This window comes from Malaclemys terrapin, chromosome 2, assembly GCF_027887155.1.
Source record: "Malaclemys terrapin pileata isolate rMalTer1 chromosome 2, rMalTer1.hap1, whole genome shotgun sequence".
In the NCBI taxonomy this organism is placed as follows: Eukaryota; Metazoa; Chordata; order Testudines; family Emydidae; genus Malaclemys; species Malaclemys terrapin.
This window is the reverse complement of record NC_071506.1, coordinates 39,332,275-39,348,800: the sequence shown is the minus strand read 5'-3', so window position 1 is coordinate 39,348,800 and position 16,526 is coordinate 39,332,275. Positions and strand designations below refer to the sequence as shown.

The 16,526-nt window shown below is 39.0% G+C and overlaps 1 protein-coding gene across 6 annotated transcripts in view; it reads left to right on the top strand.

Moving 5' to 3' along the window:
- VPS13B (vacuolar protein sorting 13 homolog B) overlaps nt 1–16,526 on the top strand; it is a 960,935-nt gene that overhangs the window by 204,446 nt on the left and 739,963 nt on the right. For all 6 annotated transcript variants that reach the window (XM_054017509.1, XM_054017507.1, XM_054017510.1 and 3 more), the window contains exon 17: nt 6,370–6,554. In XM_054017509.1, the coding sequence (XP_053873484.1) occupies nt 6,370–6,554 (185 nt within the window). The remainder of the gene's footprint in view (nt 1–6,369; nt 6,555–16,526) is intronic.

Here is a 16,526-nt window from a genome sequence, read left to right as displayed (position 1 = left end):
TCTCCTGAGCTTGGATGATGAAGATGACATAAAAGTGAAACTAAATAATCCTAGTCAGTTTTTAATCAGTTTAACTTTTAAGTTCTCATGCATGACCATAATGCTACAATATTAAATTTACAAATACTATGAGGATTTTTTTTTTTTTTTAGTTTTAGTGGCTTTAGCTAGTTGCTGTCATTCACAACTAAAGCTAGTAGTATTCGGTGACATTTTGATTAAAAAAACTAGAATACAAAATTTACACGGTAAACATTAAATGGATTAAAAACCGGCTGAGTGACAGGACTCAAAATATAATTGTAAATGTGGAATCATCTTCAAGTTGGTGTGTTTCTGATGCTGGTCCACCGGGATTGGTTCTTGGCCCTATGCTATTTAACATTTTTATCAATGTTTTATTCCTAATTGTAGAATTCCACACTTTAGACTTATTCTCTAAAGTATCACTGAAGCTTGCATTTTTTTCTTTTTTCCAAAATTGTTTCTAGCAAAGGTTTGTCAGTCTTTTTCCAAAGAAAATGTGTCCTCTGGCTCTTCAGAAAACAGAAATGAAACTTCATTATTACCCAGCCAGCCTCTTCTGCCTTTACATTAAACAGAAAAATACTGGTTTGTGAATACCATAATTTAGTGGTTTCTCCATTCTGATGACTTGTCTGACTAGCATGCTTTATAGAGGTCAGATTGGAAAAATTAGTGGTACTCCCTGAAATTTCACCCATTTAAGAGACCAAAATGAGGTGCCACACAGTCAGTTATGCAGAACTTAATAAAGTAAGTAGAGGTGACCTCTAATGGGTCACACTTGAGGTTTATTAATGGAGCAAAGTCATACATTTTTATTGCACCTGCTAGTTTTATATTTTTATTTAATTTGTTTTACTGGCATTTCTGTAGCACTCATCACAGTAGTAATTTAGTGCCTTAAGAGTAAAGATACATAATTTATCTCTAGAAGATAGAATTTCCTCCTATAAGGAGAAAATGGGGGCCATAACTTGCATAACATATCATAGTGACTGGAATTCAGTATTTTGAAAACATTTGTTAGTCATCATTGGATTATTTTTCTCTTTTTTCTCTTCAGAGTTTTGGTATTCCTTATTAATTAAATGACATATTTGTATAGGCATGGATTGGATTATCCAATAATTCTTGCTTAAAAGATGATAAATTAAAGGTTTGAAATTGTGGTGTTGGCAATATAAATGACTTTATTCCTGAAGTTTTTATCAGTTTAAATGGAGGATCAAAGAAATCAGTGATTGAATTATATGGGAGACGTTGCATATACTGCAAGTGAATCTTGTCCGTATTAAATAACTGAATGTAAAAATTATATCCTAGTTATATAAAAACAAATTTGTTAAAATGTCTACCAATATTATTTAGGCTTTTAAAGTACATTCAGGTTCTTTTAAAGCACATTCACTAGGTTCTCCCTGAAATAGTAGCAGGTTACCAGTTTTGTTATTTTGGAAAAAATGAACTAATCGTATTTTACTGTACAGGATATGAGTAATAACAAAAATTAAATTTTTGGAAACATTTTGCAGGTTCCAGTCTTGCATTTTGGGACTCTGTATAAACCTCTGGAGCCAGCTGTTCACCACTATATTCTTTCAATCACTATGAGGTGTTGATTTTAAAAGAATGGGTTGCTGTTCCTAAAGTCTACACACTGCAAATATTTCATGGCAGCCCTGTGAACTTGCATGGATTGGTTATATTAATTCCTATGCTTGGAGCATAATAAGGACCAATTCATGATTTCATTCAAAAACAGTGAAGAAAACTATTTTCTTTAATGATATGCCAGATTTATCCAAATATTTCAGCAAGTCTGTATTACAGTTTGTCAGCAAACTGGGTACAGCAAAGTGTATTTAAAAATCATTTAATTAGGACAGCTTCATTTTCACTCCATGCCACTACACAGCAAGACTTGCTTGTTCCTATTTCCTTAAATTTATCCTGGAATTTGTCCAAGTTTAGCTTTAATGAGTTGCCTAACCCGCTAGTTACATTAGGATTTATTTTGCCCTGGAGAATAATGTTTGAATTGATAGTTTTTTAACCTGTTTTGCTAAATGAACATATGTTTGGATCTGAACTTTAACTCTGGATATAAGAAAGATTTGAGAAATAATTATTTTTATTATTGTTGTTAATAAGATTTTTAAATGGAATTTGATTAGTGCTTTTTAAAGTGTAGAAGCAATCTGCTATATAATTACAGTAAGTTTTAATATGATTAATTTTAGTATGAATTCATATTCAGTTATTTCATATGAACCAAAATGATCTACCAAAATATAGTGGCACAAAGTTGAAATAAAGATCTGATGTGGTTCAATGAAAAAAATGTAGTTTTACGTGAATATTCGTTAATATTTGTTTGTTTGAATATATCTGTTAGGTAATAAAAGCTGGTTAAATATAGCTCATTAAATTTATTAATAGTAGATATTTTGTATTAACAGGTGCAGTTTGGTAGCAAATCTATATTATATAGTGCTTTTAAATGCATTGTTTGTACTTCAAAACCATTATAATAAAATTTGAATTATAAAATGCACTTTCATCGTTAGCCAGTCCTAGTTAAAATTTCCTTTAAGAAACATTTGCTGCACACATGGTACAGTAGAATTTTTTTCGCTTTTTTGTTTCCTGCCTTTCTGTGTATAGAAGGATTTATTTTCTTCATCTTTCCTTTCTCTGAAAATGAATAATGTATTTTGTCCCTATGGTAGTATTAAAAAACTACAGTAAGTTTAGAATTTGCATATTGTAAAAAAAGTTTTTATTTAATACACTATTACTACCCATCAGGGAATCTTTTATATGAAATCTGCAAGTGTAAAAGTCACTGTAGTTCAGTACAGTAGCTACACTGCACATTAAATGAATAGTCTTAGTTTTTAAAATGAAGTTTTTCCAAGATGTTACACTTTAAGTATTGTTGCAGCTCTCTGGATATCCCCTTTTCTCTGCAAGTACATTTATTAGTCATTAGAAAAGCCTTACTATAGAGACATGCGTTGATAATTATATTAGTCCTATTTTTGCTGAATAGGAGTTGTGTGCCGTTACGTTTTACTGTCTTTCTTTCAAATGTATGTTATAAAACATCCTCCATCAGATTACATATTAAGAGAATGGAATATTACATATTAAGAGATTACAGATTACATATTAAGAGAATTGGAAGCATTTAGTTTAAGGAGCCAAACATTAAAACTAAAGAAATCATACTGTGAAAACAAAAAGTAGAAGAGCATAGCCAGAGCCCAAATTTAAGGTGCTACATTTAAGGAAGAAAAACCAAATGCACAGAGTGAGAGAACTGGCTTGGCAGCAGCAGCACTACTGAGAAGGATCTGGGATGTGGTGGATCACAACCTCAATATGAGTCAGCAATGCGATGCTGTTGGGGGAAAAAATGCAATTTTAGGTTGCATTAACAGAGGCATAGCATGCAAGTCATGAGAGGTGGTGATAGTACCACTCTACTTGGCACTGATTAGGCATCAGCTGGCATACTGGGTCCAGTTTTGGTGGTCATATATAGAAAGGATCCAGAGGTGAGTGGCAAAGGTGATTTAAAGGGATAGAATGAAAGCCATATGAACAAAGGCTGAAGGAACTGGGTGTGTTTAGTTTGGAAAAGAGGCGATTAAGGGTGGATACAATAGCGGTCTTCAGATACTTGAAAGGCTGCTGTAAAAAGATGGAGAAAAGTTATTCTCTCTTGCCACAGAGGCCAGGACAAGAAGCAGTGGGTTCAAACTACAGCATAGCAGATTTAGATTAAATCTCAGGAAAAACTTCCAAACAGTCGAACAATGGAACAGACTGCCTCGGAATGTTGTTGAAGCTTCTTCACTGGAGGTTTTCAAAAGGAGGCTGAATAGCCGTGTTTCTTGTATGGTTTAGACCCAACAAATCCTGCATCTTGGCAGGGTATTAGGTTAGATGATCCTTGCATTCACTTGTAACCCTATGGTTCTGTGACAATTTGTATGAGTAAACTTGAACTTAAAAATATACGTGTCTATGGGATCAGGGTGTTGAATTGTAAACTGTTTGGGGGCAGGGACCATGTCTTTGTGTATAAGCAGCTTCTTTTACAATCTTGCTCCAATCTTGATTGAGACCTCTGGGCACCACCAAAATATAAGCAATTAATAAAAGGGGTGGGGAAGGGCATGGGTTAACATGATATCGTGGAGATACACAGGTATATGCACATTGGCTTGGTGATATAAAATGTGTATTTACACACAGTTAAAATCTTGTTAATTAACTTGCTAATAGGCAACACAGGAAAAATGAGTTTATAGTAAGAATATGAATTAGGAGTGGGTAATGCCTTTGTGTGCAGCGATTGGGAGTATACATCATGCATAAGGAACAGTATGGGGGGAAGAAAGGGATCTGGAGACAGAAGTTGGAGAAGGAAAGAAAGGGGGCATCAAAGCTGGTGTCACTGGCAGAGTAACAGCTGGGATATGCAAAATTATTGAAATCAAGGAGGTGTGTTTGGTAAGTGTATTGTAGAACCTTGAAAGTGGAGATAAATGTAATTTGATGTGTGGGGCACTGGGAAGCCAGTCAAAGGATTCTAAATGGATGATGCCATAATCTAAATGATGGGTATGGAAAATAATTTTGGTGGCATTGATGGGATTTTGGACAGATTGCTGGGGACTGATGTGGATGTCAGGAAGAATAGATTGCTGTGATCAAGGCAGTTGATTAGGTTAAGGACAAGAAAGTGTCAGATTTCAGATATGTTTTGGAAAAAGAAACTGCAGGATGAAACTATCAGTATATTTCTGGTTTTCAGTGAATATTAAAGAAAAATGTAACCCCTGACTACTGATGTAGAGTACTACTTGCCTGCCTTGTGTTCAGTGGGCTACAAATGGATTTTTGTGTCATTCCCAGAAGTGCTGTTGTTGGAAGCGGATGTGCCTGGAAATAAATTAAAATAATGCTGTGAAAAGGAATCAAATCTGAGTAAGAGTTTGAAAACTGATAGTGGCTAAATAAAGTGCATATTCAGTGAGCTCTAAGTATGAGGAGTGAGGAAAAGCTCATTTCTGTTACTTTTATTTGCCAAGATACCGTCAGCGTAGCTGTTTTAAAATTATTTTCTTCTGGTAATGCAACGTAACAGATGTTTCATTTAGTGACTCACTACATTTTTTTAAATAAAATATTTGCAAATGATTCAATTTATAAACACTTTCCCCCATTTTAGTAATGTTAAACAGCTACATTGCCAAATCTATAACTAATGTATAACAAAAATAATTTTAAAATATTGTGTATATTAATATTTCGTATTTATAAGTACATAATTGATATCCCTTTTACTACCTTTACATATAGTTAAGATCAGAAAAATGACTGTCGGGTTTTATGAGGATGAATCCCTGAATACTTGGGAAATGTTCAGATATTCTAGTGCTGGGTGGGTCACAAATATATAGATAGAAAATAGAACAGCTAGATCTGGTGGAGTGGTTAGGGGAAAGGTTCAGAAGTAGGGCAAGATCTGCGTAGCTGGAAAAGCAGTAGTGATAGAAGGAGGATTGACCGTGAATAAGGATCAACAATGAAAGTGGGGGAGAATTTAGGGGAAGATCTGTAATAGCAGTTTGGGGCATTTGAGATTGGAAGATGGTGACAGTAGCAGCTGTGGGAGAAGGAAAAGGTGAAGGCAGCATTAGTTGGAGTACAGAGGGAGCATGTGCCTTGATTCATATTTTATATTAAAAACCTCTCCAGAATATTTGAATTATGGAGATTATAACATTGAGGAATTCTGGGGATTAGATTAACTATTTGAGGTTTGCTCTTGTGGTTTGCCATCACCAGCACTCGCCAATGGACTATAATCCCAGAATGAATTTTCGTGTTGTTCTGTATTTTATGCACACAGTGTGGTTGCTGTACAGATGCCCGATGCTTAGATTTGCAAGAGTGAAAACGCCAAGTACTATTTTGGTGGGAACGCATCAGTAGGACAAGTTATTTTTTATTTAAACGTTTAAAAATTTTGAGATAATTGGGATGAAGGCATGAGAAGTCAGTTATTCTTTCTAATAGTGCATGACATATTTGTTTTTTTTAGGCAGATAACAATGAGAAATGAAATTTCTTTTGATATCCAATCATACTTGTAATCTAGTGGTTTTTTTTTTTGTAAATTATGAAATGCCAGCAATAAAATACAATTCATGCCTTAAAAGCCAGCTGCTTGCAGCCTCAGCTCTCATGATTAGTTTTTTGGTATATTTGCCAGTACTAGGTACTAAATTAATCACTTTCTGTTTTGTTTTTCAATTTTTAAAACAGGACCAAGCGATCTCATGTTCCACTAACAGAATGCATATTTGAACTTCCAAATCTGACAGTTCAAGCAACTAGAGCCCAGACCCTTCTGCTGCAAACTATTTATCAGAGCTGGTCTCATCATGTTGGAAATGTCAGTTCTGCAGTGGTAAATGAAGTTCTGCTGAATGAAGTCTTCCAAACTTTAGGTAAAGACATAATATTTCTGACAAGTACGGTAGATTAAAATCTCTATGGTAATATAGAGCACTGCTAGTAGCAAATGAATGCACATACAACTACTTTAAATCCAGGTTTTAGCATACTGTAGTTAAACGACTGAATGTTTTTGTGTGCATATGGTATTTATAGCTTATGCTTAAAATCCAGGATGTAAACTAAGCCACCAAACTTCTCTCCCTGGCACCAGTTTCTGGATGCATTTAATGTTGCCATACAGGATAATTTTCCCATACTTCCTTCATTATTTGAGACATCCAGCCCCGCTGTCTTATACTGTGTAATGTAGTAACATAAGATGATTCAGAGGTGAAGTTGTTGAATGAAGTACAAAGCAGTAGGTTTAAGGGCTTTATTCATCAAGGATATTTTGTAGAATGCAGATGTGGATTTGTTCAAAAGGGCCGCCAATGTTCCTCATCTAAGCCAATTTAATCAATAACTGTTTCCTTGACTATTCTGAAGCAGCTACAATGATACAAATCCAAGAGATGGAAGAAATAAAGGAGCTGGCTACATGGATTCATAATGCAAAACATGGTGGGTTTTCAGAAAAAAAAGTTGTTTGTGCAAATTAAAGACTGATTCTGCAAAGCTCTTGAGCATATGCTTATTATCCATCTTTACACAGCTATATACATGCTTTAAAATAAGCATGTACTTAAGTGTTTGGCTGAATCTGGCTTAGCCCATAGACAATTCAGGTTACCTTATTCAAGTTTACTTAAATCCAAGTACTCAGTGACCTTGGCAAAATTATGAGTAATGGTTTTACTAAGGATGAACACTTTCTTCAGTGTATTGGTTCAAACTCTCTGAAAAACCCTGGCTTCTTTTTCCACCTATTTTCCCCCCATGAACAAATGTATTTATTTTGGCCAAAGACGGGGGAAAAAACAGTTTTATTTCCTCTTTTTCCCTAGTACAGCATACAAGGGCAGCGATTCAATGTTGATTCCATGGTGGGTATCTTTTTCAAGACTTTCATGTCATCCAAGATTATATGCTGGTAGCTGAGGATTTAGAGCAGCGTCTAGAAGGGCACCAGCAGAGAGAGCATGGACATGAGCTCCATCTCTAAAAGTAGACTATGGTGAGGTAGTTGTCTTAGTCTGTGTTACAAAACAGTGCTGATGATATCCATTTCTTTGTATTGCTTTACACCTTTTTCAAATAGTCCATTATGACACTGGACTGGCTCTTTCCCAGAGCAGCAACAAGAACTAAAAAAAAGTGGAGTTAGTTTGGCAGCTGGTTGTTATTTGACCAACTAAAGCTATATAAAGTGCTCATCTTGTCTAAGTGCAGCTAGAGAGGAAGTTCACAGAGCTGTCAGGCAGTTCCCAAATAAGAACTCTAGAGCGGATAGCTAGAAAAATAATCCTCCTGCTTCATTTTGGTACTATTTGTTTTTTATGATGATCCTGTTAAGACTATGGCAGGGTCCTGTATGCTCCAAGGCCTCTGAATTTGTTACAGAATGGTGCTCTAGAATCTGTTTTCATTTTTAAAATAGTGTGTTTAGCCTATATGGTTGTGATAAAAACATAGAAAATGTAAACTACGTGTAAACCAATGCAATATTGTCTTCCTGAGTCTGCAGAAGGCCTGAAATAATAGCTCTGAGAGAAATGAATTGTTCCATTCATCTCAATAAGGTTCCTTGTGGACTTTGTGATTCTGTGGCCACAAACATAGACATTTTCTCAAGAAGCTGAAGAATTCAGAAGTTTTACAATGGAATTTACCATTCTTCTGCAGCCAGGCACCCAGCATTTTGCTTTTAGTGTCCTTGAGTGGCCTGCACCTGCCTCTTGCTCACCAGCTTTTTCCATAAGAGAAAGGTAGTGGGGCTACAGTGCATGCTTCCTGTGTTATTTCAAGGAGCAGGAGGTCAGAGAGCCAGAGCTGGAGTCCAGCTTCTCGCCAGAGGGCAAGGAGAGCCAGAAGTGTAGGCTGACATCCTTTAATTCAGCTTGGACATTTCTTAAGCAAACCATAACAGAATTACAGAAAGTATGCATGTCCCTAAACAGTAAAGAAATCAGTAAGCAAAAAACCCAAAACTCTAGCATGGTTAAATGGCAAAGTTCAAAAGGTTCTTCAAGCCAAACAGATCTATCATTCAGAAAATGGAAATCCAAACCAAGGGAAAATAGAATAAACTATAAGTAGGTAAAATGTAAGCTGGAAATTCAGAGGCCTAAGGAATTTGAAGAGGATAAATAGCCAAAGGGGTAAAAACAAAATAAAAAGAAATTACTTAAGTATATTGGAAGCCTATGAAATTCAAAGGTTCCAGTCTTTTCCCAGGGAGTAAAGGGAGCAATTTGCAAATAAGGACAGAGGATTTATTTACATCTGTCTTCACCGCAGAGAATATTTGAGTGAAGATACCACGTTGAGATTTTGCCCCAATCTGAAAAAAATTCAGGGTGGTTTTTTTCTTGGAGGAAATTTAAAAAAAAACCATACACATTTTATTAAATGAAACACAAAAGATTGTCGATTCATTTTGTAAGTATATTTATTAAAAAATCATAAAAATGCATGCATGTTACTGTGACGAACTGGGACTGTTCTTGCTGGGGTGTGGGAATGCTGACAGGGGAGTGTGACTAGGATGGTCTGCATCGGGGGATGGGAATCTGCCCAAGGGAACATACCTGAGCTTGTAACATGAGAACCCAGGAGGGGGTTGGAGGTCAGGTGACTCCGGGGCCCGGGAAACTGAACAAAGGCTGTGGGAGGGGTCACGGAGAGCGGGGTGCTGGAAGCAGGCTGGAAGGAGGCTGGAGAGATGGCTGGGAGGCAGAGATGGCTCTGACCCCCCAAAGGGGGGTGGGCTGGCATGCCCTGGGACCCCAAGCTGGACCTAACTGAGGGGGGCCCTGTTGTCTGTGCCTGCAAGACCTGTCTTGGACTGTATTCCTGTCATCCAAATAAACCTTCTGCTTTACTGGCTGGCTGAGAGTCATGGTGAATCGCAGGAAGCCGGGGGTGCAGGGCCCTGAGTCCCCCAATACTCCGTGACAGTTACGCACAATGGAAGAAATTGCAATTCTGGTAGTAAAACAACAGGACACAGTAGTTGAGTGCTCCAGTCCACTAACTAGTTAGGTCTATCACTCTTCTGAATTTCCCCTTCGATAATGATACCCTTTGACCCATTTATTTGTTTTTTTGAGCACATAGCTGATAAGAACTTATTTATTTTTATTTTTTTAATTTTTATTAAAGTTAATGTTAAAATTAACACAGGTTGAGCAAAGAGTGTACAGCTGGGTATAGTGCTTAGATTATCCACAAATACAAAGTTTGTTTTGAAGTCATATGATACATAGAGTACATAATCAGCAATAATCCAAATTTAGGTGAATAGATTTAACAATATAATTTAGATATTAGAATCCAAATACTCAGGTACATCACTCGTGAAAAGCTGTACAGAGATTTGGTTGTGCAAAGTAAAATATATCAATGAGTGGAGATTGTCCCTCAATAATTGAGAATTAGGTAGGTTGTCCATTTAGAAAATACAATCCATGCGGAAAGTATTTCAGTTACTTTCCTGACTGCACTTCTCATCGGCACTCCAGCTCATCCATCGTGGTATTGCGATGTGTTCTATGTAGATGTCCCTTGACCACCTCATGGCGTCTGACACCATGAGTTGCCACATCAGCCGAGCGTAGCGTTGACCGATTCCGCATTCTCTCAGCACTCGCTCGTTGCTGGGGTCTCATGTGCCCATGGCTCTGACGATCAGTGCGCATGTCTGAACCTGGTAGTCCTTAGCTCCCTTAGCCAGAGTGGCGTATTTCTCTACCTTTCGAGCTCAGGCATCGTGGAAGGCCGAGATCCTGTTCTTGAAGGGCACTGTGACGTCCACCATGATGATCTTCTTCCAGTCCTCGTTGGTGATGAAGATGTCCGGTTCCGGGGATAGCAGAGTTTACAGCAACCTTCTCTATGGGTGGCCGGATGGCTCTGGCCAGGAGATCTTGGATGGCGTTGTGTCGCAGCTGCCAAGCTCTTGAATGGGGCTTGCAGCTACACAGGACATGGGGCAACTACACAGGATGTGGGGCAGCATCTCATTGGTGTAGCCGCACTTCCTGTATCGCTTGTCCCGATTCCCATGGCAGACTGCTCCGTTTAGCGGGACGCAGTTGAGCCGGGCCCTGTGGATGAACCTCTAGTCGGCAAATCGGGTGAAGCTGCCTCGGGAGAGGAAGTGGTTGCTGGTGTCCCACTTGCATGTCACTTCAAAGGCCTGGTCCTGGTTTGGCTTCTGTTTCAGGTATTCCACCTATTGGCAGCGGATGGCATCCTTCAGGGTCCTCTCCAGCTTGGTTCTGGCTCTCAGAGTGATGATGGTGCGCTCTGTGTTCTTCACCTGTGACACCAGGACTCCCAGCTCCTGGCATTCCTCGCACCACGTCTAGTGGCAGCCGATATGCTTCTCCAGTCGCGTAGCATTGCGGGTATGAGTCCAGAGCGAAGCAAAGTCTCTCCCCTCTCTTCCAAATTCACCTTCCAGCGAGCCACTCAGGTAGGTGGTGACATCTTGGTTGGAGGGGATCCTGGTGATTTGCTTCTTGACGGCATCCTGCAGAGCACTATCCGCAATGTTCTTCACCGTGGCGTCCGGGCATATCAGAAGGCGTGAGTGATCACAGCAATGTTGCACAGATTATCTATTCGAGGGACGTTGGTGCTGCCCTGCCTGTGCGAGATGTACACTAGTTCATTGCTGGCCCTCTGGGGAAGAAACATCCACTTCAGCAGATGCCTGATGGTGTCTGCTTTGTTAAGAGGTACGTTAACCACAGCAGATCCCCTCAGGATGAATGAGATACAGGAGATTAGGGGGGTGTTAAAGTCTTCGATCTTCTGCCGCGGTGCCAATAGGGAGGAGTTGATCCTGGCCACATCTTGTAGGATCTCTGTGATGGTATCCTCAGGTGTCTGTTGGATACGGAAACCCGTCGGCGTGCCAAGATGTTGGTACGCTTGCCCATCCTCAAGGAAGATCATGGGTTCGCCTGGATCTGGGATGACGTTGTCTGGGCCGAATCCCTTCTACTGCCATCGATATGCAGGGTTGCACACTTCCTGGCACTGAAGTGGAATCCCATCCCATTGGCAATCTGGCTGGTGATGTCAAGCATTTGTTGGAGACTCTTGGGGTTGTCTGCGATCAGGACCAGGTCGTCTACGTAAGCCAGGATATTCACTCTGTTGTCGTATAGATCGAAACTGCATAGACCACTGGAGATCGCTGAAATGAGTGGCTCCATGACTAAGGTGAAAACAATGGGGCTCAGGGGACAGCCTTGTTTCATGCTGCTATGGATAGGAATTTTGGGTGTCTCTTCTTCCATGGAGCAGATGGTGGTGGTGCAGCCTTCATACAGTTCCTGGACCAGTTGGAGAAAGTTTTCAGAAGTCTTGCAGCATGTCGAAAATGTGCTGGTGGGGCATCGATCCAAAAGCATTGGCCAGGTTGAGCCATGCTATGGCACATTGCCTCCATGCCCGAGAGGATGGCAGTCTGAAGGACAAAGTTGTGTTCGTAGCAGCCTTCGCATGACATGAAGCCTTTCTGAATGGAGCTAATGGCTCCTCCGTTCACCAACCAGTCTGTGATCCTAGCCGTGAGACAGCTGGCATACAGTTTGTATGTGGTGGAACAGAGAGAGATGCATCTCCAGGTGTTGGGGTCGTCTCGCTTGCCTTTTTTGTAGACGAGCACCATCATAGATTTCTTCCATGATATGGGAGTACGGTGGAACTGTTTGCATTTGTTGAAAATGGCAGTTAGTATCAGGCAACTGGGATCTTGTTTTTTCAGGAAGTTGTAGCGAATGCCATCTTTTCGTGGGGCTGTGTTTTTGGTCTTTGTAAGTCTGGCCTACATTACTCTCCGTGATGTAAAAGCTTGTTCCAGGTCCTCTGCGTAGTCAACCCAGGGTAAAGGATAAAGGCACTCTGGACGCTGCGCGTCACGGTCAAACACCCCCTTGAAGTATGAGATATTTACTATTTTTCATAAATTGAGAACAGTGGGGACATGTAATGAAATTGGAAAGGCAGTACATTTAAAACTGATAAAAAAGAATTGGAAATAAGGTGTCTCAACCTCATGCTCTTTTCTTTAGATTAGTGCTGCCTCATGATTTTTCCAAAATATTTTCTGATACAATATGTAAGCATAGTAGTAGTATACTAAATACAGACGCTCCCTGATTTATGCAAGGCGTTCTGTTCCGGAAATTTGTGCAAGTCGGGAACGTATACCTGACAATTACGCAAAAAATCCCCAACAACCGTACGGAACTTTTTCTGTAAATCCGGATTTGCGTAAATCGGGTTTGCGTAATCTGGGGAGCATCTGTACACATTTTAATTAACATACTATCCCAAGAATTATATTTTATAATTCATGCAGTTTCAGTGGGAAAGGAAACTTGGGTCTAAAATGTTCATGTTCTCTGCGTATGTACAGTGAGTATTGGTCATTACAGTAAATTCAAACAAGAAAATGTTATTTATTATCACACTTGATTATAAACATACAAATATAGGAAATAGCTAAACATTGCAAAGCAGTAATTTCTTTAAAGAACTGTAATATTATTAATCCTTTAGAGTTATTGTTACATATTTTTTCTGTTAGTGTGTACCTAAACCACTTAGTTTCTAACCATATCAGCCTGCCAAGAAAACACATATACAGTCACATATGGCTTTACTTTGCTCTGGAAAACTGGAACTTGCTACCACTTTTTCCTTGTCCTGTTCAGGTAGTTCATTATTTTGTTGACAGTCCAGTTCCATTAATCTGGCATATTTGGGAAAATTGCTTGCAGACCTTAAATTTCTCTGAAGGCGATCAAATAGGCATTGGAATCCCTCATGTAAATGATGTCTTAAAGTTAAAATAAAATCTACTTTCCAGAAAGTAACTGTAAAACTATTTTATGCAAGATTTCATGTGGGATACCTTAATGGTTGAATAATAAATTTTACCTCATAAAAATGAAATTCAATAATACAGTAGCTTTCTCAGCGCAGTAGCATCTGGTTGAATCTCATGAGAGCCAATATTTTCCAACTCATTAGGATCATGTCGTTCTGTATGTCGTCAACATTGACTTAGCCAAGCTACCTTTACTTACATAACCGCCAAACTATTAAATAGGTCTCTTGTGGAGTGAAGTCAAATATTCCTCTTATTTTGCTTTTGCCTGGGAAGAAGAGAAGAAAATGTGCATACTGTAACATTTAAACATCTGGTCTAAACCACATCAGGGTAGCGCTGAGGAAAGTAACAGAATTCCGTATTCTTCCCAGGTGTACATATAAAAAGAGTTTTGGAGTTGCTGCATAGTTCTTTAACCACTTAGGAAAAAGATTGAAATATAGTGATTTGCTGTTCTAATGCCCCTGTTTTAAAACTACTTTCCCCCTCTTTACATTTCTAAGTTCAGTTGTAATGCAGGTTGTTGAGCTGTAATCATTTCCTTGCAACGTACTGGCTTTGAATCTCTGTTTGTTCCACATAACGTGGCCAAGGTTGGCATTCATTTTGAGGACTGTGAGTTAGACTTTCTGTTTAAAATCAAAGTGCAAGAGTGCATTCTCTTGAGTAATTGCTTGGGAGTGGCAGAGCACAGCTGTATGAAACTTGCACAGTATAAACATTTTGCTGTCTTTCATGGATGATTGTACCCACATGTATTCTGATCCGTTATGTAGGTTTCTGCATACAATGCATAAATAGTACTGGTTTTTATATACCGTTAACTTCTGTGCAAGTAGTACATTTGAAATTAGGTAGAAAATAATCATCTGCAAATAGTTTGGAAATACAGCTTAGCATCAAATTATGGTTAATTCAGATATGTTAATTGATTGATATATATATATATATGATCATATCACCTTTAATTGTTATGAAGAAGACTTATCTTCAAGAATTTTTTTAAAACATGAAGATGTGGGTGCATTGCAGAGATAACAACATTGATCTCAGCATGAATGTGACAGTGTGTTACTCTTACAATCACCATTGGTATCTGGATTATGAAGAAGCTTCTAGTGTCTTAGAGAAGTCTTCCTACTACAGCAGTGGTTCTGGAGTGACCCAGCACTGCTGAAAAATTAACAAAATTAAAAAAAAAAAAAAAGAAAAAAAGGAACATACATATGGAGTGTGTGTATAGAGCACAGTGGTTAAACAATTTTAATTAACAGTTTCAGACTTTTCTTATTAATTTTGTTGAAATTCATGTTGCTCAGTCAAAATATGTACATTAAAGAGCTTTATATTTGTAAGTTTGTTAACCTAAATAAAAATTCAAAGACAAAATTAAAGAATGTTACAAACAGTAAAATAAACAGTAAGGAAATGTGCAATTGAGGTATTCAAACAACCTTAACTCCACCCTGTAAACGTGATAGGGGAAAAAAGAAAAACAAACACATTTTAAAATCGTTTTTAATTTACTTTTGGACCACAAATGAAATGGTCACATTTGCTGAAAATGAAAAAATGGGGGCTCAGTAATACAAATATAAATAAAATAAAAAGTCAGTAACATGGTGTCATGGGGGACACTCATCTCCTGAGTGCCTCCTATTGGCTGAGTGTGGTGCTGCAATCTTTTTTTCTGCTCATGTTGCCCCTTGCAGGTTGCCAGCCTCACTAGGCAGGTCTTCAGTTGCTCAACCCTCTGGCCAAGTCACACCATCAATATGGATTAACCCTTCCAGTGTAGCAAAAGTCCATTAGAACTATCTGCCCTCACCAAGGTCTTCAGCCCAACGTCTGGGCCCTTTTTAATCCAGCCCTTCGCTTAGGGCTTAGGCCACTTTCCCAGTGGCCAATGGGGGAACCTGGACCTGCCCACTACTCCGGGTCCCAATCCAGGGACCTTATGAACAGCAGCTGCGTACTGCTTTCTTTGACTGGTTGCTGCTGTTTTCCCTGGACTTCCCGCCTCATCCCTTTCCTTTCACCCTTTACTTAAGGTTACAGTTCTCAAGTCCTCTCTCCCAGGCCCAGTAAAGGCAGCCCGTTAAGATCCTTTGGCCACAGCAGAGCACCCTTCCTTCCTCTCTAGTCCCAGCCAGGAACTGCACTGTTCAGATCCAGCAGCTTTTTTAAATCTGAGCCTGCTGGGCTCTGATTGGCTGCTTCTATGCTGCCTCTCTAAGCAGGTCTGGAAGACCCACCTTCGCTGCTCCTTTCCTAGGATGGGGTGAGGTAGGACTGCAGAACCTCCAGCAAGTGGCCACAGAGGCCTGGTACACCCTGTCACACATGGAAAAGGAAAGGAATGATTAGCTTTTGGCCTAAAAGATAAGCACTACTGGATTAATACCGCAGCCATTAACTTGAATAGAGTTATATAGTTGTAGAAGGCACAGTTTAGCCTTGAGTGTTTGTGTTTTTAGGATAACATAGACTCCTGTGTATATAATGGTAGGCTACCAAGAATAAAAACAAGCCAAAGACAGGGCTTACTCTAAGAATTAGGTTAATTTGGACAAATAGTGGTAATGGAAGCACTGATGGCAATCAGACCACCTATGTGACTTTGATCCCTGCCTTCCTGGATAGGAATTTTTTTTTAAAGAAGAGAATGCTGGGATCATGACTAAATGTGATTATTGACATCTCCTTTGATGGGAAAAATTTGCCACCCACCTTAATACATACAGTAGTCTAAACATCACTTAATGAGAGTAATTGCTCAAACTACTGCCCAATGTCTAATCTCTGATTTCTAAGCATGTTAATCAAGAAACTAGCACAAATCAATTTTAATGAAAAGTCAGCTGCCAGTGTTCTGGGTCCCTCTCAAGGAGGTTTTAAATCTGGTCATGGTATAGAGGCAGCACTTGTTCCTCCAGTGAATGACCTCCTCCCT